Source organism: Delphinus delphis, chromosome 8 (genome assembly GCF_949987515.2).
Source record: "Delphinus delphis chromosome 8, mDelDel1.2, whole genome shotgun sequence".
NCBI classification, from domain to species: domain Eukaryota; kingdom Metazoa; phylum Chordata; class Mammalia; order Artiodactyla; family Delphinidae; genus Delphinus; species Delphinus delphis.
In genome coordinates this window covers 98,019,096-98,041,995 of record NC_082690.1, presented here as the reverse complement: position 1 = coordinate 98,041,995, position 22,900 = coordinate 98,019,096, and the positions used below count along the sequence as shown (strand labels likewise).

At 48.4% G+C, this 22,900-nt stretch overlaps 1 protein-coding gene across 1 annotated transcript in view; it reads right to left on the bottom strand.

Moving 5' to 3' along the window:
* Nucleotides 1-22,211, bottom strand: part of PTPRJ (protein tyrosine phosphatase receptor type J) — a 171,903-nt gene extending 149,692 nt beyond the window's left edge. The window contains exon 1 of the mRNA XM_060019698.1: nt 21,763-22,211. Within this exon, the coding sequence (XP_059875681.1) occupies nt 21,763-22,197 (435 nt within the window). The 5' untranslated portion in view covers nt 22,198-22,211. The remainder of the gene's footprint in view (nt 1-21,762) is intronic.
* Between the last annotated feature and the right edge of the window lie 689 nt (nt 22,212-22,900).

The window sequence follows — 22,900 nt, the reverse complement described above, 5'->3', positions numbered from 1 at the left end:
AGAAGCATTATTCGTAATAGGTAAAAAAGAGGAATTAACCCAAATGTCCATCAACTCGTGAAAGAAGAAATAACACATGGGATGGGCCCTATGGTGAATATTATTTGGCCATGAAAAGGCATGAAGCACTGATATACTCCAATAAGGATGGACCTTGAGGGAATTCCCTGGCGATCCAGTGGTTAGGACTCTGCACTTCTAATGCAAGGGGCACGGGTTCGATCCCTGGTCAGGGAAACTAAGATCCCACAAGCCGTGCAGTGTGGCCAAAAAAAAAGATGGACCTTGAAAACATTATGCTGGGTGAAATAAGCCAGATACAAGAAGACAAACATTATATGATTCCTCTTATATGAAACACATAGAAAAGGCAAATCCTTAGAAACAGAAAGCAAACTGATGGTTGCCAGAAGCTGGGAGGAGGAAGGAATCAGGAGTGATTGCTAATGGGTGTGGGTTTCTTTGAGGGGTAATGAAAATATTCTGGAACTCGATAACAGTGATGATTGCCTCTGAATATACTAAAAACAACTGAGTTGGACACTTGAAAAGAATGAATCTTGTGGTATGTGAATTACATCTCAATACAGCTGTTATTTTTTAAATTACCATTAAAAAATATAACAACATAATACAATGCTTAATATATAAAATGTGAAAAGAAAATCCTCCTGTAATGCCTCATGCTCTACAAGACGGGGTCTAAATCGCTCAGACACCCGAAACCTCCAAGCCCGGCCCCAGCCTACCTTGCCACAAACATGGTGAACTTACCAAGCGTGACCCATCACTGCCCCCAGAATGAGTCCTCCCCACTGCAGGCCTGGGCTCCCAGCATTCACCCCCAAACAGCAACCAAGGTTACTCGTTTGGCCTTACTTCTGTCTCAGCTCCCGGCTGGTATTCTGAGGGCTGCCCCATCTGTGACTTGAAACTGACCCAGCAGCCCACCTCACCTCTCCCGCTAAACCAGAACCTCCCAAAGGAAAGAGATCTGGACCGGCCTGCTTAACTCCTCTCTGTCCCCACCCCTCAGGCCACTGTTGTGTCAAAACCAAAAGTAGATCCCCATGGCTTCCTGTGTGCTAAACCCTTGATAACAGGGTTCTTGATCCTGACATCAGCGCTCCTTGGAACGGTCAGACTGATTTACAGGTGAGGAAACAAAGGCAGGGTAGGGTAGTGAGAAGGAAGGGAGGAAGCAAAGGGCAAAGCTAGGGTCTGAACTCAACTTTCTCTGCCCTCTATGCTAGCACATGCTGCCACTTTCGACATATAATCAAGAAGGCCCGGGCTTCCCTGGTGGCGCAGTGGTTGGGAGTCCGCCTGCCGATGCAGGGGACGCGGGTGCGTGCCCCTGTCCGGGAAGATCCCACATGCCGCGGAGCGGCTGGGCCCGTAAGCCATGGCCACTGAGCCTGCGCGTCCAGAGCCTGTGCTCCGCAACGGGAGAGGCCACAGCAGTGAGCGGCCCGCGTACCACAAAAAAAAAAAAAAGGCCAGATATCTAATAAGCGCTCAACAATATTTCATTCTTCAGACGTCCATCTGACCATCACATAATTCAAGTTTAAGGTTAGATACTGCAGAGCAGGCACCCCTAAAATTAGCTCTAAAAATGAAATGAATACACCTGACTATCTCTGCAATCAGCTAATACCCACCTAGGCCCATCTGGTTTCCGGCTGCACTTAGAATTTTTCTAGGTACCACAAGACAAGCGCAGACTGCAGCACAGAACACCAACAGTGACTTGACATCTTCCCGGCGCATTTTTTTAAATATATAATTAATTAATTAATGTTTAAAAAAGATCACACAGAACAGGCTCTACACGAGTCGCGCACGGTCCAAAAGCGGTGGAGGCACAGCCACCACACAGCCCAGTTGGCATGTCTACAAATGCAAGTATTAAATTTAACATCTGTCTTTAAAAAACGGTAACACCCAGTGCCGGTGTGGGCGTAATGAAACAGGCAGTCACATGCATGCTAATGGCAATGTAAACAAGGCACCCCTTTCGCAAAGTCATTTGGCAAGTGGTATCAAAGAGTACAAAGATGCCTGGAAATTCATCTGGAAGAAATCATTTCTGTTTCACAGAAAAAGTGATAGCGTGAAGATATTCATCCCTGCATTACTTATAACAGTGAAAAACTGGCTGCCGCCTAAAACTCTAAACAGGAAAAAAGTTAAGTGAATGACAGTACCCCCAATCCATGCAGTATCCTGCAGCTATAAAAAAAATTATGGTTCTATCATCCATTTATCACCATGGAAAAAGTGTGCTCTTCATTTAGCCTTCTGGCATGAAAGGATCTGAAATTGTCCCTGTCTGTGATGACAATTATTTTAAATAAGAAACAACCTGGAATAAGTCATAGCTGTAACTCCTTTAAAATTACAATAGTTCTCCAATGAGGAGAGATACGTGGCTTTTTTTTCCTTTCTCTAGTTTCTTTTCTTTTTTTTTCAGTATATATCTATTTATTTATTTTGGCTGCGCCAGGTCTTAGTTGCAGCATGTTTAGTTGTAGCATGCAGACTCTTAGTTGGGGCATGCATGCGGGCCCAGGGATCAAACCCGGACCCCCCTGCATTGGGAGCGTGGAGTACTACCCACTGCACCACCAGGGAAGTCCCCTCCTTTCTCCAACTTCTAAATTTCTTTTAATATTGTTACACTACTCTTATATAAATAGGAAAAAATAAATTAAAAAAAAAAGACCAAACTCATTTTGAGGCCTCTCAGTCCTACATCAACCCTGAGCCTCCCCAGCCCAGAATACAGCAGCCACTTGAAATGCAGCCGTGGCTGTTCACTCTTCCATTTATCTAAACAGGGCAGGGCTTCCCTGGTGGCGCAGTGGTTAAGAATCTGCCTGCCAGTGCAGGGGACACGGGTTCGAGCCCTGGTCTCTCACATGCCGCGGGGCAACTAAGCCCGTGCACCACAACTACTGAGCCTGTGCTCTAGAGCCCGCGAGCCACAACTACTGAGCCCGTGTGCCCCAACTACCGAAGCCTGCGTGCCCAGAGCCCGTGCTCCAGAACGAGAGAAGACACCACAAAGAGAAGCCCGCGCACCGCAACAACGAGTAGCCCCCGCTCACCACAACTAGAGAAAGCTCGCGTGCAGCTACCAAGACCCCCTGCAGCCAAAAATAAAATAAATTAAAAAAAAAAAAAAACAGGGCAAATACTCCCAGAAAATGCCTCAGCAAGATGACACCAAATTCAGGCCCAGCACAGTCATAAATCCACATCTCCAATTAAAACAGTCACAACCACAAAAAGTGCCCAGGTAACCGGGCATGGAAATAAAGGGCTGATGAGTTGGGGTGATAGGATTGAGAATTATTTTTTAATTTTTTTATTGGTCATAGTCACAATGCCTGGCACAAAGTAGGCACTTGATAAATATTTGAGGCAAAAGTTTTTTGTTGTTGTTGTTTTGATGGGAAACGCATGCAATGCCCCACGCTCCCTGAGTACCAGGGCCCAACACCACGCACCCTTGGGGCCTCAGCATTACCACCCATCTGGGGCCATCTGGACATGGTTTCATAAATTCATAACAACCCGACTCTAGAACCAAGGTGCCAAAGTTTGGTTCCTCACTTGATTTGCTGTGTGTGACTTCAGGCTGGTTGCTTAACTTCTCTGTATCTTGGTTTTCCTTTCCGGTAAAATGAAGGCAAGAAGAGAACCACCTCCTTAGGTGATCGTAAGGATTCACTCAGTCGAAACACATAAAGCACTTGGCACAGTGCCTGGCACATAGAAAGCACTCAATCAATGTCAAGTAATCATTAGTATTGACTGTGATTCCACTTTGCAGACAAGAAAAACTGGGCCTCAGAGAGGTTCAGTAATCTCCCAAGATCACACAGCTAGTAAGAGGCAGTGCTGGGATTCAAATTCAAGTCCAAAGGACTTCAAAATCTGGGCTCTTGGGCTTCCCTGGTGGCGCAGTGGTTAAGAGTCCGCCTGCTGATGCAGGGGACACAGGTTCGTGCCCCAGTCCGGGAAGATCCTACATGCCGCGGAGCAGCTGGGCCCCTGAGCCATGGCCACTGAGCCTGCGTGTCCGAAGCCTGTGCTCCGCAACAGGAGAGGCCACAACAGTGAGAGGCCCGCGTACCGCAAAAAAAAAAAAAAAAAAAAAAAATCTGTGCTCTTTTTACTAGAGCGCATGCACACACACACATATATATATATTTAGGGGTGCCATGGCAAAAGGTAAAAATATTATGAGATAATTGGAAATAATATGAGATTGAGAGGCAGTTAAATGGGATTCTAGTCGATTGTAACTTGGGGACACTACCAGCTCTGGGGGCTTCCCTGGTGGCATCTTTTTGAGGCAGGCTCCCTCCAAGGTATGAACAGAGACCCAGACAGGGTCCCTACCTCCTGAAGTTCATATTCCAGGGAATGGGGAAACAGAAACAGTAAACCAGTAAGATAGTTTCTGGTGGTGGTAAGGATGGAGGAAATGAAGCAGGACAGCAATAGAGGGGTCTGGACAAAACACTCGAGTTAAAGCCTGAGAAGGAACCAGAAGGATCTGGGGAAGAACACTGCAGCAAGTGTCCCCCACCCCTGCACCCCAAGGGAGAGAGGAGGGTGGGCGCCAGTGTCTGCTAAAACAGAAGCAGCATGAATGGAATCAGTGAAAAGGGGCGGGTGGACAGGGTGAAGTCAGAGAGGAAGAATGGGTCTGGTCATCCGGATCTAAGGTTTAGGGTCTTACAGGCCACCATTTGGGTTTATACCAAGTGCAACATGAAGCCACATGGGCTTAAGCAGTGGAATAACACACCTTTGGGGGACAAGAAGAGTCTCAGTGGGACTTCCCTGGTGGCACAGTGGTTAAGAATCCGTCTGCCAATGCAGGGGACACAGGTTCCAGCCCCGGTCCGGGAGGATCCCACATGCCGCGGAGCAACTAAGCCCGTGCTCCACAACTACTGAGCCCGCGTGCCACAACTACTGAAGCCCGCGTGCCTAGAGCCCGTGCTCCACAACAAGAGAAGCCACTGCAATGAGAAGCCCGTGCACCACCATGAAGAGTAGCCCGCACTCGCCGCAACTACAGAAAGCCCACATGCAACAACAAAGACCTAACACAGCCAAAAATAAAAATTAATTAATTAATTAATTTTTTTAAAACGAGAGAAGAGTCTCAGCATGAAAGTAAAAGAACCTAGCACGTGGCTGGCACTCTATAAAGAAAGAAACCCTAGTTTCCTTCTCCTTGTGTCACTAACCCTATATAACCCTGGACAATCATACCCTTTCTGGGCCTCTGATTCCAAAAAAAGTTTTGGTCTCAGTGGTTCTCAACCCTGGCTACACATTAATACCACATGAAGAGTCTGGAAAATTAAAATTAAGACAATGATGCCGGGGATGGTGTGTGCCCACGCACGCAGGTGCTCAAATCCCACTCGTCAGGAGTGGGAACCTCCAATCAGTATTTTCCCTCTCTTTTTTTTCCCCCTCAGTCAGTATCTTCTAAAAGCCCCCCAGGTGCAGCCACGGTGGAGAAGAGCCCACCAAAAGTGTATTCTAAGGCCTTCTCCCCCTCTATGGTGTAAGTACTACCCAGGAGAGGTGCCCAAGGACAGAACGAGCCACCTTTTGAGATAGCAAGTTCCTCCTAGCTAAAGATAGTCAAGCAAAAATCACTTTCTCAGAGATGAAACCTAAGAACTGGATACCCTTGAAAGATCCCTTCCAAAAGGGATTTTTGTGGTTTTTTGACTTGCTGGGTGACCCTTCAGTGAGCAAATCGTTGGTCTCATTGTCCCAGCTGAAACCAAAGAGAGCAAATAAAACAGCCTGTGTGCCACCCCTTGCCTTTCTTGTGGCCATGGCAGACATCACTAACTGATCCCAGCACTCTCTCCTGCTGAGCTAGGCCACTCCAAGTGGTCTAAGAATCCCTTCCATGCAGGGCTGGAGCAGCCACTATCAATCACTTGAAAATGGACATAAACTGGAACCCATTTGTCTTCCCTAGCCTAATGTCCCTCAGGTCCTTTCTCACTCTGACATTCTTTGAGGTGATAATCCTTTTTATCTTCCTATAAGCAATGATTAACTACGGAGTTGCCTGGCAATGAGCTCAGCTGGTTTGACTGGGAGATCACATGTTCTATCCCTGAGGGCAGGTTTTGCTTTATTTTGCTTTATTCTCTCAAGCTCAGTCTCTTTGTCCTCCCCAGGTGACATCTCTCCCCGCTCCAAGTAGCTGCACCCCCAAACATTTACTGAACAGGGCCTGAGACAGACTCTATGATTAGATCAGGGCAAACCAGTCCCATTCCTGGAAAAGCTCAGCAAAGCCGGTGCCCTATTGCTCTTACTGATAGTTGAGACAATAATAATGAGGCCAGCTGGCATTTATGGGGCACTTTCTGTATGCCAGTCCCCACGCCTGGCTGGGGCACGCTGGGGGCTCCCCATGCCTTTTCTCGTGGAATCTCAATCACAGTCCTCTGAGGTATTTATTATCGCCATTTGGCGCAAGAGAAAATTCAGGCCTTGAAAGCTACTAAATTGGTGTTGATCACAAAGCAGCAGAAAGGAGATTACGGAACAATCCCAGCCCTGGCTCTGCGCGAGTCCCTTCACCTCTCTGTGCCTCAGTGCTAAAATGACCATAATTAAAAGGATGAAGAGGGAGCCCAGCACAGTGTGTGACAGTGCAGCGGACAGCTTGGAAGAGCTTGCTGGACTCTGGGTAAAAGACTAGAGCCCCTAAAACGAGTACGTCCTAACCAGGTGTGGCCAACACTGAGAGAGGAGCCCTTTTTTCGGCTTCACAAAGTGATGTGTTCCGGAAGAGCTGTGTGAATACCCGGGTTTCAGAAAGCCAACCTCCTCGCCCCGGGGCAGGCACCATGGGCACCATGGTACCACCGTTTCAGTAGGTTTCCGGGGTTCTTCCTCCTGCCTCATTCCTGCCGGGCTCCCTGTCACTGGCTCTGAAGGCGTTATCTCCAGGCTTATGCCCTGGGGCCTCTAAAGGCTGACAATTGCTCCAGGGAGGTGGTGGGAGGGGGAACTTACCAGCGAATCCCTTTGTAATGGGATTTCCCTTTGACCAGGTCTATCTCTTGTGTGGAACTTGGCATATCTGGCCTCCCTCCTAATAAACGCTAAGCCTTTCCTTCAATTTCACATCCCCTGCAGTAGAGCTTAGCACCACACATATCACGTTAACACCGGCTTCCTGTCCCACCGGGCAGGGTGAGGAAAAGTGGAGCCTGGCACGGGAGGACCTATCACAGCATCCCTAAAGAGTACTCACTGAATGAGCAGAGGTGGAATATGAATCCTCTTCTGAGATCTAGCAATGTGGCTATAAATGCGCTTGTTAGTTTAGACCTACGGTCTCACAAGAGGAAGTCAGTGACGCAATCACCTGGGAATGGAAGGACAGCTGGGCCCCCTACTAACAAAGACGATGCTACCCCTCAGGGACGTTTGGCCATATCTGGAGACATTTTTTATTGTCACAAGTTGGGGGAGGTGGGTACTGGGATCTATCAGGCAGAGGCCAGGGATGCTGCGAAACGTCCTACAGTGGCCAGGACAGCCCCCAAACAAGGAATTATCAGGCCCCAAATGAGGTTGAGAGACGCTGCTCTAAAGGAAAAAAGCTGTCCCCACTCACCCCAACCACACTGGGAGACAACCTCGAAGCCAAAATGCCGGATTCCAGGGGACAGCAAAGGCTAAGCACTACATGTGCCTCTTCCAAAGGAAATCAAAAGGCTGGTCACAAACTCTGTGGTCAGACAGAGGCTGAGGGTCTGAGCCTCACCCCCACCCAACACGTGGCCCTTTTTCTTTTGCAATGTTTACTGATACTAAATATGTGCTAAATACATACCGTATCTTATGTACGCCCTGTAACAGCCCTAGAGCTGAGTCATATACTCACCACTACTTTATAGATAAGCGAAATGAGGCACAGAGGTTAAACAACATGGGAAAACAAGGAATTCCCAGGCAGCCTTCTTCCTCGAGAGCCCTAGCTCTGTCTCTCAGCCCCATGAACAAGACTATCAACCGAAGTGACTTCAAGCCCTCTGATGTCCACCCTCACAGGGGTGGACTCCCGGTAGCCAGATACAATGAGGCTACATTGGATGTTATGACTGATCTGGGAGACGCACACGTCTGAGCCATGAAAACAATTTCAGCATCAGGCCTGAACTGTAATGAGGACGCAGGATCAGAGATGGTTTTGGGTAGAGTGGTTTGCAGGAGGAGGTGATCTTGAGGAACGGATTGAGGCACGAAGTCAGGAGACGGGTGCTTGATGATGAGGCCAAACTATATGGAGCAGAGCTGGGTATAGCAAACTAAGAAAGACAGGCTACCCGAGGCCTATCCTGAGGCCATGGTGTGAGACACCCGCGAGCTCGGGGCTTTGAGACCTACCCCTGAGCAATCTGAGACCTTTGGATTATGGCATCTCCCCCACTCAGGGGCCCCAAGCTGTACCCCCCTCCCCAGCCTCTGAGAGCTGTCACCATCAAAGACCCAGAGACACTCTCTTCTGACTCCAGAAACCCGGTCCACCCATCCCAAGCTCTGACAGCCCTCCTGAACCACCAGAAGCCCCCTCCCCCTTTCAGGACTCACCCAGAGAACCTGTCCTTCAATCCGAAGGCCCTGGGACTGCTTCCACTACCCTGTGCTTTGAACCCAGACCTCTCAGCAGGAAACATCCCCCTAGACGACACTCCAGCTAGCAGCCCTCAGCTCCCTTCGAGGGCTCGGGGGCCCTCACATCCCATTCTGGTCTCAGCAGCACAGCAACCCACCAGAAGGTTTCTGTGGACTTTGAGCCTTTTTTCTCATTTCGAAGCTCTTCACTCTCCATCCTGTACAGAGACCTACATCCCGGAAGTCTGAGGGTTGAGCACCCTCCCCCAATCTGAGGATGTATTTCATACCACCCACCACCCCAGCTCTAGCTCAGGCCCCTCCTTCCTTGGCCCAGGCTTGGGGTTCAGCTCTTCTCTCTCTCTCCCATCCCAGGCACAGGCGCACCCCTTTACAGCCTTAGTGCGGAGCTGATCCTCAGCCTTTCCCACTTGTGGCTCTGATACCCTAATACTCAGTCCTTGTCCCCAATCTCAAACTCTCAGCTCTTCACCCCGATCTGAGTTTCATCCCCCTGCCCAGGTCTTAGGCTCTCAATTCCTCCTACATCCGTCGCTTGCACTCAGTACCCACACTTCCACTCACTGGGTCAGGGTCCAGTGAGGAATCCATCCCTGGGATATGCCCAGCCCCCTTTCCTCTTAGGATGAGCCCTCTAGCCCTGCAAAACAGGCGCAGATGCGAAGCACCCCCCAACCATACTAGCAGATCCCCATGGGAGATCGTGGAGGAGGGAGTCCTGGGGGTGCAAAGTAGATGGTCTGGCCTCACCACCAGGGTCACCTGACCCATTGTGCCACAGAGAGGGGAGCGGGAGGGGCTCTGAAGGGCTGGGAGCTGCTGGCCACATGCTCCTTCCCACCCATGTGACGTTTCTCCCTTGGAGATTCCTCGCCGCCACCTCTCCACCCCTGCCCCCCATATCCTTCTGGAAGAGGAAGGGACAAGCCCTCCTGTCCAGGGTCAGAGCCTCAGTGCCCTGCCTTCTCCATGATCCCAAATCACAACTGGTGAGTGGGAGGGGCCACCTCCCCCTGACTGCCCCCCCCCCCCCACCGCGTCAGGCAGAATGGCTGGCCTGTGCTGCCTCTGCACACAGGAAGTCACCCTCCTTCAACGCATTGCCTTGAGGCCTGCCTTCCCACCCCACCCGGGAAATCTGGATCTCCCCTGGGCAGTTTTCTATAAAGCCTGCAATAATCTCAAAAAAAAAAAAAGAAAAAGAAAGACAGGCTAGGCTGGAGAGTACTAGATCTAAAAGAAGGGATTAGAGCTTGTTAAGTATTTTCTGCCTGAAGCAAGGATTTGATGGATCGGGATGGCCTCACCACAAGGAGAAAAGACAAACAGGACCATTTCTCTCCTCCAGTCAAGGCTGGCTTATGGCTGGTTGTATGTTCTCTCTCTCTCTCTCATGATCTCCTGCTCTAGCTTAATTAACATTATTGTCTTTTAGAGATTGTTATGATTCAAAGTGAATACAGGCCCACATCTTCAGATGTGCCAACATGTCATCTTAAATAAGAGCTCCTGTCCTGCACCCTTACAATTTCTCTTCACACGGTAGGATCTGGTGACCACTCTAGACAACAATGCTCCTGGGCACTACGGCAGAAGTTGTTTGAACACCTGCACAGCAAGTCTGCTCAACCTTGGGCACGTGGCAGCTGCAGCCCCAGAGTCAGGAGGCACTGTGTTAATATGGGTGAGCTGGGAGCGAACACTTAAGCCACAATCCAGATTGGGTGCCTCACACACCTTCCCTCATTTAACCCTAATAACACGTGGCCCAGCAATTATTACCCATTTTCCAGATGATGTAACAAGTTCCAAGGCATGGCTGTAGAGAAGAACATAGACCTGGGTCCATGCTTCTGCTGACACCAAAGCCCATGCCCTTTTCCATGCTTCTCTTCTTATGGGACACCCTAAAGGCATGTCATCCATGCCCAATTTCAAGCTTTATGAAATCCAAATTCATTCACAACAGGAAAGCCAAGACCCCAACTTGATGCCATTATTTCATTCATTTGACCTGGGCCAAGGCCCCAAAGTTTCAGGCAGCCTTTACCACTTATGGCTCCAGGACCTAAAATCCACGGCAAAATCACTCTTAGCTTCTGTGGTTTGGGGAAGCATTTCATTCCTGCCATGTCATGGCACTTGAGCAGCAAGTATCAATGTGCCTCCCATCCCACAGGAAGAGACCCTCCCACCTGTGAGAATGGCCCTCAAGCCTGCTGTCCTTCCAGGAGACTCACACACACCCTGGCCCATGTAGGCAATCCTCCCAGATCTCCCCGTGTCCCCAAGGAAACCCACAACTAGCTGGTTGAGGTTCCGGTACAGTGTGTGGCCATGGACCAGATTATAGGTCTTTGGCCTCGGTTTCCTTCCCTGAACCTACAACATAGGATTACAGAGTTAATACAAAGTGCTGACAGCAATTCATAATAACTATTCAACCTATGGTAGCTACTATTTTTATCATCTTCACTTATCCTAAGGCAATCATCAGAGATGTGTTCAGAGATGTAATCACAAAGTCATCTGAACAGTCTTTATTACAGCAAAAAGTTTTGGAAACAAACCAGACAACAGGATGAATGAGATAAATTAAGGCACCTCCATATAATGCAATGGGCTGCAACAGCCGAAAGTTAGAGAAGGGAAGAATATTTACTCTCAAGGGAAAAATGTTTGCAACATATTATCACTACTTTACAAAATGCCCCTGAGAAGAGCAGAGGAGAGTGAACTCACACCCCCAGAGGGTCTGCAGGGTACAGATTTCTTTGTTGTCTCCTGTATTTCCTGAAATTTTTCTAGATGCAACCATGTTTGTTTGTTTGTTTAAAGAAATAAAAATGTTTCTCAAAAGACTTTCTACTGAGTAACAGTGACCCTCCAGGAAGAAGCCTCATGTTTATGCTGTGACCTCCTGGGGTACCAGCATCTAACCCAATAAAAAAAAAAAAGAAAAATATAAATTACAAAGCATGTGTAGGAAGGAATCCTATTTTAGGAGAAAGAGATAGATAAAACAAGCATAAAAAAAGACAAAGATCACCCGTCATAAAATGGTACCAGGAGTTAATTTCAGGAAAGTGGAGATTACAGATAATTTTGCTTTCTTTTTTTTTTATTTTATTTTATCTTTATTTATTTATTTTTGGCTGCATTGGGTCTTTCTTGCTGCGCGTGGGCTTTCTCTAGTTGCGGCGAGTGGGGCTACTCTGTTGTGGTGCGTGGGTTTCTCACTGCGGTGGCTTCTCTTGTTGCAGAGCACGGGCTCTAGGCGCGCGGGCTTCAGTAGTTGTGGCACGTGGGCTCAGTAGTTGTGGTCCGTGGGCTCTAGAGCGCAGGCTCAGTAGTTGTGGCGCTCGGGCTTAGTTGCTCCGCGGCATGTGGGATCTTCCCCGAGCGGGGCTCGAACCCGTGTCCCCTACATTGGCAGGCAGATTCTTAACTGCTGCGCCACCAGGGAAGTCCCTGCTTTCTTTTTTATTTATCTGTATTTTCAAATTTTTTATATTTAAAAAAAAGAACAAAACAGAACTGACTCATAGGGGAATCAAATCAATCTCTGGATCAGGATCCTCCAGTCAACTGCACTAACAGCCCCCAGACAGAGATCCGCATGAGGCCAGTGCAGATCACCATGAGTGGAATGAGGGCAGCATGGCCTGGAGGTAAAAAAACAACAACAACAAAAAAAAACATCTAGGCCGTGAGTCTCAGTCCTCCACCGTCCACCAGATGGGTGAAGCCCTCAGAGCCTCAGATCCCCTGAGACGTCCTAAGTTCTCACTCAAAGTAGACCACACACTGGACGTGTGGTCCAGTGGTGGTCCAGTGGACGTGTGGTCCACAACTGTTAGCTCCCTAACAAACCCATCTACCAAAGAACGCAGAGCACGGCCAATAGCTTGTCCCACTGGGGTGGTCCCCCCGAATTATCCAGAAGGGCAACTACTAAAAGTCAGGCCTCCTCAGTTGCCAGTCAACACCCTCTCCTCCTAAGGGCCTTCCTGGACCAGCCACTGCATAATGGTTTTCAGTCATATATGGGGGCACTGATGACGCACATTTGGGGACTTTATACTAGTTTTCCACCGTCCCTGGAAACAGAAACCACCTGCATGCCCACCCCCACCCCAACCCCACACCTTCCATCACTCCATTCCCTATAATAATGGCTTCCAGGGTTTTTGGCAATGATTGAAGCCATGATTAATTCAATTTATACTCAATTCAGTACATTCTCACACACACACACACACACACACACATATAACTGAAACAAGTTTCATAAAGGAATACTTACCCTTCCTACATACAGTAGATGCCAATATTTTCTCTTCTATCATTTTTTAATAGATAGAATATATTCCATCTATTAAAATCACTAAACTGATTTTATGATCCATGGTTTTAAATATACTGCTTTACAACATGCAAGTCTATGATTTGGTTTTCTAAACCACACTTTAAAAGAACATTTTCTGGGACATATTAGGTAGACTCATATACAACTACCGGTATCAAAGGACCAAAAACAGTAATTTCATATGGTTCAACCTAATAATTATGTATGAACCAAACTAGGGGACTCAACTGCCCCATTTGCCTCTTGAAAGCTAATTCTAAATTTGACTAATGTTAAAAACTGGGCTACACAATGAACGTACATTATTATTGTGCAAAAGACAGATGGCACCTGAAATGGACCGGACAAGACACTGAGAGATAGTCTGAGCCACACCTTAAATGGGAATAACAATGACAAACTCACAGGGATGCTATGAGAACTGAATGAGTTCACGTATGTTGAAGGCCTTGCAAACTATAAGGTAAAATTAATATTCTCGTTTTTGTAAGTAGTAAAGTATGCCAATGTCTTGGCAAAACAAGACCACAAGTGTGGTCCATGCTTAGTGGGGAAGGAATAACCGCCATGACACAAGGACATGAAAACGTGGTAGCCCCTCAGCCAGTAGCAGGAAATGCAGCATCACCTCGCTGCCATGGAAACAGGGTGGCATGGTCCACACAGACTCCCTCAACTTCCCATCTCCTGCAATTAGAGTCAAGGATTATGTCTTTAAACTTTCAGTTGGTGGCATAAAATAAGTCCTCTTGGTCCTACAGAAAATGTCCCCAGAGATAGGAGGTGGCCACAGCCAGAGCTGGCCAGGTCACAAGAGAAAGAGAGACACTCAAGGAAGACGCTGTTGCTTTAAAGGACATGGTCATTATTCCTGTGCTCTTTGGGGGCAAAGACCACACTGGCCATTCTTCAGTCATATCTTGTGTTCATCTGACCTATATTAATTCAATTATATTAACTTGTCAAAAGAGAAATATAATTTAAATTATGCTAGCCGAGAAGCCTACGCTACTTCACATTATACATTTTAATATATATATAAACACATATACATATGTATGTATGTATACCATCCATTGTAGATTTAATCTCTTAAATCCAATTTAAAATTTTTTGTAACACAACGTTTATAATTCATAATTATGGCCTTTTGCCCTAACTTTAAAAACCTAATTCTTGAGAAAATGAAGTAATGTTCTTAAATTTCTATATCTATTTACAAGGAACTTTAATATAATGTGATCCCATTTAACTTATCCAACTACCCTGTGTGAAAGGTACCACTGCTATTATTAGCATTTTAGAAATGTGAACGCCAAGGATCAGAAAGGTTAAGGCACCTGCCCAAAGCACACAGCTAGTTAGATGGTGGAGCTAGGATTCCAACTTGGCAGGCTGGCTCTCAGGTCTATACTCTCTTCATCACCCAGGGGTCTTATTTATCTCTGAGTTCCTAAGGACAAGGGCTGCATCTAAAATAATTGGAAAATATATGTAATTGAAACACAACTTAGAGACAAAGGACTAACTTCCTCAGTTTCCAAAGCACTTGTACAAATTGATAACAAAAAGACAATCTTCTTTTTTTTTTTTAATGAACAGGGAGTTAACCCCCGCCCCACCAAAAAAAAAGAAGGAATTAATGCAAATAGCCCAAAACAAGAAAAAAATGCTCAAAATTGAAGCTATAACTAAAAGTAGCAGGATACAATTTTTTACCTCTCAGGCTGGCACACACTTACAAATTTAACAATCCTCAATTCAGCTGAGAGTATGGAGAAACAGACACCCTCCAAGCCTATGCATGCAGGTACAAAGTGGGGAAATTTTAACAGCCATCAAATTTTTAAATGCATGTACCCTCTAACCCAGCCATCCTAAAATTAGAAATTTACCCTATGGAAATTCTTGTGAAGGTTACAAGAAATATGTATCAAAGACACTCTCTGAAGCATGATTCCTAAAAAGGGGGTCAGAGTGTCTAAAAACAACTTAACTGTCCATTGACAGGAGAATGGTGAAATAAACTATGGGAAAGTCACACATCAGATTAGGCAGTCATTTAAAGGAATGAGTTAAAACTATGGGCACAGATATGAAATAATCTCCAAGATAACTAAGTATTAAAAAATTAAAAGCCTAAGTAGAAAACAATGTATATATAATGTTTCCTTTAATGTAACTTTTTAAAAAGCTCAACACAGATACTTGTATACATTACATAGAAACTTTTTTTTCCTGGGAGGAAACCAAGGTTACCCACAGGGTTATCTCTTTGAAGAGGACTGATACTTTTCTAAATGTTACAGTTTTAGATTGGAGGGTTTTTAACCTGGGCTTCATGGTCTATTTTAAGGAGTCTGTGAAACCCCTGAAATTGGATACTGAATTGTAAATGTCTGCATTTCTTTTAGGGAAAGGATTCTTCGCTTTTGCATACCCTGTAAGGGTCTTAAACCTCTCCCTCCCCTGAAAGATTAAGAACCACTCTGTTGGACCCGTATTGATGCTGAGTTTTAATATTCACTCACTTCTTTGCTCAGAAGCCATGAAACAGCATTGGATTGTGACCAGCACAGGCACTCAGAAAAACACCACCCCATCCCTGCCCTGGAGAAGGAGATAGTTTGTGGCATAATAATGACATTGTCTGCTCAAGCCTCAGAAATGGCAACAGGGCACAGCTTCCCTCTAACAGGAAGAAGGAAAAGTGGAACTGAAAATTATTTGCATGTTTAAAATTAGACCTTCTGTGGGAACTGACACTACTTCGCTTTCAAAGTGCCTCCCATCTGCTGTCTCATTGCCACCACCCGTCACCCAGGCATTTACATGCCGTGGAAATTCTGAGACAATAGGATGACTATTAAGGAATCCTATCACTGATAAGGAAGTAATAACAAATTTCCTACAGCTCCCATCTTCCAAGAGGTCACCAGAAAAGCCACTGGAAAGCCATACGGGGAGGTGACAAAATTGCTGTGGACTTCTCTGGTCTGAGAGACCTGCAGCTTCCAGGGATCTTCACTTAGACACTCTCTGCCCCTCTCATGACCACTCCTTCCCTGGCAAATCCAGTGCCAGCCCTTTCTCTGGAGGGGCAGCAAAGACGTCACATGCACAGCCTGTATCACACCTGTGACTGGTTAGCCGGGGGTGATCAGAACGATGTCAGCCCCACAGCCTGTAAGAGTCACGAGGCCACCTGCTTCTCTTGCTCATCACCAGGACCTCCGTTCAGTGCCTGTCCCACATCCAGCACGTCCCCAATTGAAGCAATTTATCACATTTACAAGTGTGCCGTAACCACAACATCTTTCCATAATTCCGTACTCAATATTTTTCTTTAGCTTAACTTTTTATTAAGTTTAAACAAATTTATTTACCATGACCCTCATGGGTTTGACATCTCACTTATAACTTTTTTACTAACGCTCCCCTAAAATAAATAATTATTAACATTTTTCTAAAATGTTCTGTGAGCCAAGTTCATTTTGCACACCACTAGGGTTATTCCGCACCACTGTGTGGGAGACACTTAATAAATATTTGTTACATGAATTAATGACTTGAAGCCCCACCTCCCCTCCGCAGATAACAGCAGCAGCCACAACTAGCAACGGGGAGACTCGGAATTTACAGAGCAGTTCCTCTTCCATCTGACTTGATCCTCTCCGCCACCCAGTGAAGCAGGAAGTATTAGTCCCATTTTCCAGATAAGGAAATGAGGAGTCACAGAGGTTAAGTGTCTTGCCCAAGTCTAGGCAGCTACTAACTGGCTGAGCGAGGACCTAAACCCAGGTCTTTCCATCCCAGATCCCATTCTGTCTCCACTAAAGCAGGCCTGCCTCACATACTCAGGCTCCCAAAGAAACATGAGCAGGAAAGGGGGTTCCTGGGCTGTCTGTGTTACAAAGGGAGTAGATTCTACAGGGTTTAGAATGCAGAAAACCCAAAATGACTCCCTGTCCCATCAGGGTTCAGGCCCCACAAGCCTGTCCTTCACCACAGGTCACTCACCTCCTCTCTTTTTATTTCCCCCTCCTTTTTTTATTGAAATATAGTCGATTTACAATGTTGTGTTAATTCCTGCTGTACAGCAAAATGATTCATTTATACCTATATATACATTCTTTTTAAAATTCTTTTCCATGATGGTTTATCACAGGATATTGAATATAGTTCTCTGTGCTATACAGTAGGACCTTGCTGTTTATCCATTCTGTATATAATAGTTTGCATCTGCTAACCCCGAACTCCCAATCCATCACTCCCCTACCACCCACCCCTTGGCAACCACAAGTCTGCTCTCTATGTCTGTGAGTCTCTTTCTGTTTCATAGATAGACTCATCTGTGTCACCTCCTCTCTTAGCTGCACACTGAAGACTTTTGTAAAACACATGAATTCTTCCAGCACAGGACAGTAAACTGGAGCGGCAGAGATGGCAAACCCACCTCTGCCATGTACTAGTTATGAATCTTTGGTAAGTTCTGAACCTCAGTTTTCTCCCAAATAAAACGGGATCAGGGAATTCCCTGGAGGTCCAGTGGTTAGGACTCAGTGCTTTCACTGCTGGGGCCCAGGTTCGATCCCTGGTCAGGGAAGTAAGATCCTACAAGCCACGTGGTGTGGCCAAAATTAAAAAAGAAAAAACATGAAAATAAAATAAAATGGGACCATGAATAGCACCTACCTCTCAGTTATTTCTGCAATGGTCAAATGAGATAATGCATTAAAACCCTTAGTGCCTGCCACATTTAAAGTTACCTATTAATTAACGTTGTCAGCAGCATTCTATTCGAAGGGAAAATTGCCTCTTACCCTACACTCTGAATAATTCCCTTGGCCAAGCAGTGAATGAACTAAGTAAGTAACTGCTGATGAAGTGCTGGCTAAACCCTGGCCTACAGTCATTCAGCAACTCTACCTGGGCCTCAACCCCAAGCAAAGATTACTTTTAGGAGCTAAATAACCTCTTTGCTGACCGAAATTGCTCGCTCAGGAGCCAGGATTCTCTCTGCTTAGGAAACCTTGGGTGTTCTGTGGTTATCTTCACCGTGTGGCTAAACTTGAAGTCGGCTCAAAGTCACAGTCTAACCATAAACCAATTTGCTCTGTTTTCTTAAACTGTCTGCAAACAAAACATAATCGTTTGGTTTTTCCGTTGTTGTTCTGAAGCAAAACAAAAATATTTAAAGTCACCCCTATGAGAATTTTAACAAGCAAGTTCAAGGGGAGTCAAAATAATTTTTTGTACCCTGGATGAAACAGGTAGGTAAGAGGGCTTAAGGATAAGCTACAGGAGACAATAAACACAAACAGCTATTATTCACCAGGAAAGAAGAAAACAAAGGAAAAGCAAATCCAAAACACTATAAGACCAACAAAACAGCTATCACTCACCAGTTTGTTTGTTTGTTTTTCATTCTAAAGCAGCCCACTATCAAGCTGATTTTATAAAGAATCTGTCAGGACTGCTTTTCTCCAAAGAAGGAGGCAAGGGGGAAAAACTGCTTTGTCACATTGCCTAAAACATACACACAGACCAAAATTAGTGGGCAAAAATGCTACAAGAATGGGTGAAGTCACCGCACCCAGCAAAGTCCTCATGTTGGAATCATCTCTGGCCATCCTTCCTGTCTTGGAGAAGGGGGATGAGAAGCCAGGTTAAAAAATTGCTTTTCCAGCCCTACTAAGCATTAAGTCTTCCAGCACCTCAGCTTCCTTGCTTCCGTACCCATTATCATTAATGCCCAAACAGAGCTTCATCTTTTCTACAACTTGGCCATTTTTTAAGCTGCTACAGTTGATTCCATTTAAAAACACACACCATCCAAGCCTTACAAAACCAACCAAGTGTTAGGGAGGCAGTCCGATAACTTCACCCACATTTCCTATGTGTATGGTACAAGCTTCAGAAATCTCAAATATGACTTTCAATCTCAAATACGATTCGACTTTGAAAAACTCAATTTACACCCACAGTTTCAGGAGTACACAGTGAGGCAGGGCTGTGCCTATTGTAAAATTAAGAACAAAGAGAAAACATGGCCCAAAAAACAGCATCATGAAAATCTGAGGCACGGGCAAGTGACACAGGTTCCAGTCCCAGCTCCTCTACTGTCTTGCCAGGTGACCTCAGCCCAATCACTGTCTTCCCTGGGCCTCAATAGCCTTATCAAAAAAAAAAAAGAAAGAAAAAGAAAAGAAACAAGCAAAGGAACAAAGAAAAAGGACTTTGAGCTATCTTGAAGTCTGGTCCAGCTCAAAAACGCGCTGAATCCCTGAAATACCCAGTATCAAAATAGACCGTCAAATGTGGATTTTGAAGATGCTTTTTCAGAGAGCCTTTTAGACTTCCTATTTTATAATGTATCCAAAAATGAGAAATAAAGAGCCCTCTTGAGTTTCTACAGGACAAATTAGAGAGGAAGGAAATACCTGAATAGGGGACAAGTGTAGCGTGGCGAGATGCTATTGAAACACAAGGAAGGATTGGGCAAGAAATAAATTTACCCAAGAAACGTTTCGCTGATTCAAAGCACAGCTAGCAACCATCAGGGCCCAAGCAAAACCATAAATAATATAATAAAATATATATGTACCAAAGTAAACTAAAAATAAATGAAGTATTTCTTTAGTATTAACTTTGGTACAAAAGATCTTCAATATGAGGCAATATTTTTTTAATCTCATATACTATTCTCCATGAATTTCCTTACAGGGTCAGGGAGAAGACAGTCCATACACACTGTACCTTAATGTTAACCCCATCTGGACACACTTTTTTTTTTTTTTTTTTTTTTGCGGTACGCAGGCCTCTCTCACTGTTGTGGCCTCTCCCGTTGCGGAGCACAGCCTCCGGAGGCGCAGGCTCAGCGGCCATGGCTCACAGGCCCAGCCGCTCCGCGGCACGTGGGATCTGCCCGAACCGGGGCACGAACCCGTGTCCCCTGCATCAGCAGGCAGACTCTGAACCACTGCGCCACCAGGGAAGCCCTGGACACACTTTAATGTTTACAAAGCTCTTTCAGACACTGGCCAGTGAAAGTCCCTCAAACAACGCTATGGGGCAGGTGGTCCCATGCTACAAAAGCTATTAACTGAGGATGGAGGAGACGGAAGAGCAAGTCCAACCTGCACCCGGCCCTGGAGCTGGTCTTCTGACACCTAATCCAATATTCTCTGCAGGAGGTCACAGAGCCTTCCAGGCCTTCAGGACAGCCTGTTCAAAGCCTGCCGAGGAAAACTGTGAGGGGACACTAGCAACCAGAGCGTCCTTTGGGTGCTGAGAGTTGTCGCAGCCCCCAGGCCCCAGCTGCCTTCTTGTCCTGCCTGCTGGGCTGCATTGCTGCCCCAAGGCTGACGTCTCTGCTCTCAGACAATCTTTTTATTTGTGCTTGAAAAGTTTTCCCTTGTAATAACCTACAATGGAAAAGAATCGAAAGTATATATATAGATATATACATATATATGTATACCCGAATCACTTTGCTGTACACCTGAAACTAATACAATATTGTAAATGAACTACATTTCAATTTAAAAGAAAGAAAGAGAAAGGAAGGGACCTGGGGGAAAAAAAAAAAAAAAACAGTTTTCCCTGAAGCCAGGTTCCATACCCAGCCAGTAACTCACTTCCCAGGTTTTCAAACATCATGTCCTCAGAGCCGCTGTCTGTATAAAAGAAGCAAGGTTTTTCCTTTACAAAATGCACAACAGGGGTATCATCAGGGCCCTTTCCACTGCGAGTTCAAGACCCTAGCAGTCTCCTAGAAAGCTGTGAGGACGAACCCGCTGGCTCAGCTCCCGCCGCAGGGCTGGGTGATTCTGCTTTTTCACTTCCAGTTCCCTATCTGTGAAATGGGGACATCTCCCAGCTGCCCGGCCTCACCCCGTGGGAACACCGTGAAGGGGAAACGGCGCTTTCAGAAAGATCGTCACCAAAACGGCAGGCACAGCATTATCTGAAAAGCGAAGCTAGAAAACAGGGCGGGGAGGTGGGGGGGAGCCGGCGCCCACAAAGCACGAATTAAGCATCCAGGGAAGCAAGCAGCTTCTCCGGGAAGAGGACCGTCGCCCGGAGGCACGCCTGCGAGTGGCCACCTTCTCCCCAGGCTGGGAACTTTCCCCAGAAGCAGCGCCCTCTGCCCGGAGGCCCCGCGCCTCTCCCACTGCCCGCCGCCCGGCGCCCGACCCTGCCCCGGCCCCCCGCGGCCGCCGCCGCTGCCCTTCGGCCCGGCCCCTCGGGCCCCCGCAGGCCGGGTCGGAGGTCGGCTGCGGCTCGGCCAGGCCCGCCCGGCTCCGCGTCGGGAGCCCTCCACAAACACGCCCCCTCCGGCCGCCTCGGGCTGGCGAGCCGGGCCCGCGCCGGCCAGATGTGACCAGCTCGGGTCAGGGCCGGGCCAGAGACGGCCTGCAGCCCGCGCGGGGCCGGCCACGGGGAGGCTCCGGGTACCCGGGACCCCGAAGCCCACCACCCTCCCTCGCGTACGCGGCAGCCGGGGAAACGGCTCGGTCGCCGGCGCGCGAGGCCGGCCTCCAGCAGCGGGGGGCCCCGAGGACGCGGACCCCCCGCCACCTCCCCCGATCCCCGCAGGCAGGGCGCACCCGGGCAGGTGCAGGGGCTGCCAGTCCCGCCCCCACCCTCCTCGCGCCCCCCCACGGGCCCACCCATCTCACCTGGCCCAGGCGCAACAGCAGCAGCAGCGGCGGCAGCGCCCAGCGGAGCCGGGGCGAACGCGGAGGCGGCCGCGCCTCCCGCGCCGCCTGCTTCATTCCCCGCGCGCCCTGGAACGTGCCCGGGACGCGCGAGTCGGGCCCCGCCGTGCTTCCGAGCCCCGGCGCCCTAGTCGCCGCCTCCAGCCGCCGCCTCCGCCTCCTCCTCCTCCAGCCGGTCCGCCTCGTCCCCGCTCCGCCCGCCCCGGGCTTCCCCGGGGACATGGCAGCAGCGGCGGCGGCAGCGGCCACACGGCGGAGCCTGGCGGGGCTGCAGCGGGGTGGACGCGTCCCTGGGCGCGCAGGGGCTTCGCAGGGCGGAGCGAGCGGCGCCCACCCCCCGCGCTCAGCGCCCTGATCCCGGCTCCGGCGGCTCCGGCTGCCTCCTCCGCGCGTCATGCGGATGGGGCTGCAGGGAGCCTCGGCGAGCGCTCAGCCCCCTCCCTCCCCCTCCCCCTCTGAATATTCATCGCTTCCTCCCACCCCGGCCGGCCGACCGGCTGCCGAGCACCGCGGCCCATCGCCGCCCTCCCGCTGCAGCCCCCGCCCCCGCCGGGCCGGCCGGGCGGCTGGGAGGGGGCGGCGGCGCTCCCCGCGCGCTCCCGGGCGGCTCCCCTCCGGCGGTCAGAGGAAGCTCCCCCGCCTTGCCCGCCCTCTCCGCCCAGCCCTCCCACATTCCTGGGACTCGGCACCCGGGACGCGGCTCTGCGGCTGAGACGCGAGCCCGTACCCCTCGGCCCGGTTCCATGGCCCCGAGTTTGGGTCACCAGATGTTGACCGAGACCCCTGCCGAGGGCACAGCCAGGCCTGCGTTAAGACGGCACCCCAGGGAAGGCCTGGTTGACCTTCGCTGGGTTGCCGGCGAAGGCTTGGAGTGGCAGTGGAGGTGCATGAACCCCTAAATTGTAGGAGACGTGCAGTGTGTTCTCCCCGCCTCCATCCCCGGACCAGGGAGGCAGAGAGCAGGCATTGGAGCGGGTCCAGTGATTAGAATCCCCCGCTCTGCCATGTGGTAAACCTGGCTCTGCTAGTAGTACTAGCTGTGTGACCTCGGGAGAGGCATTTCACCTCTCTGGGCCTCCTTTCCTCATCTGTGAAGTGA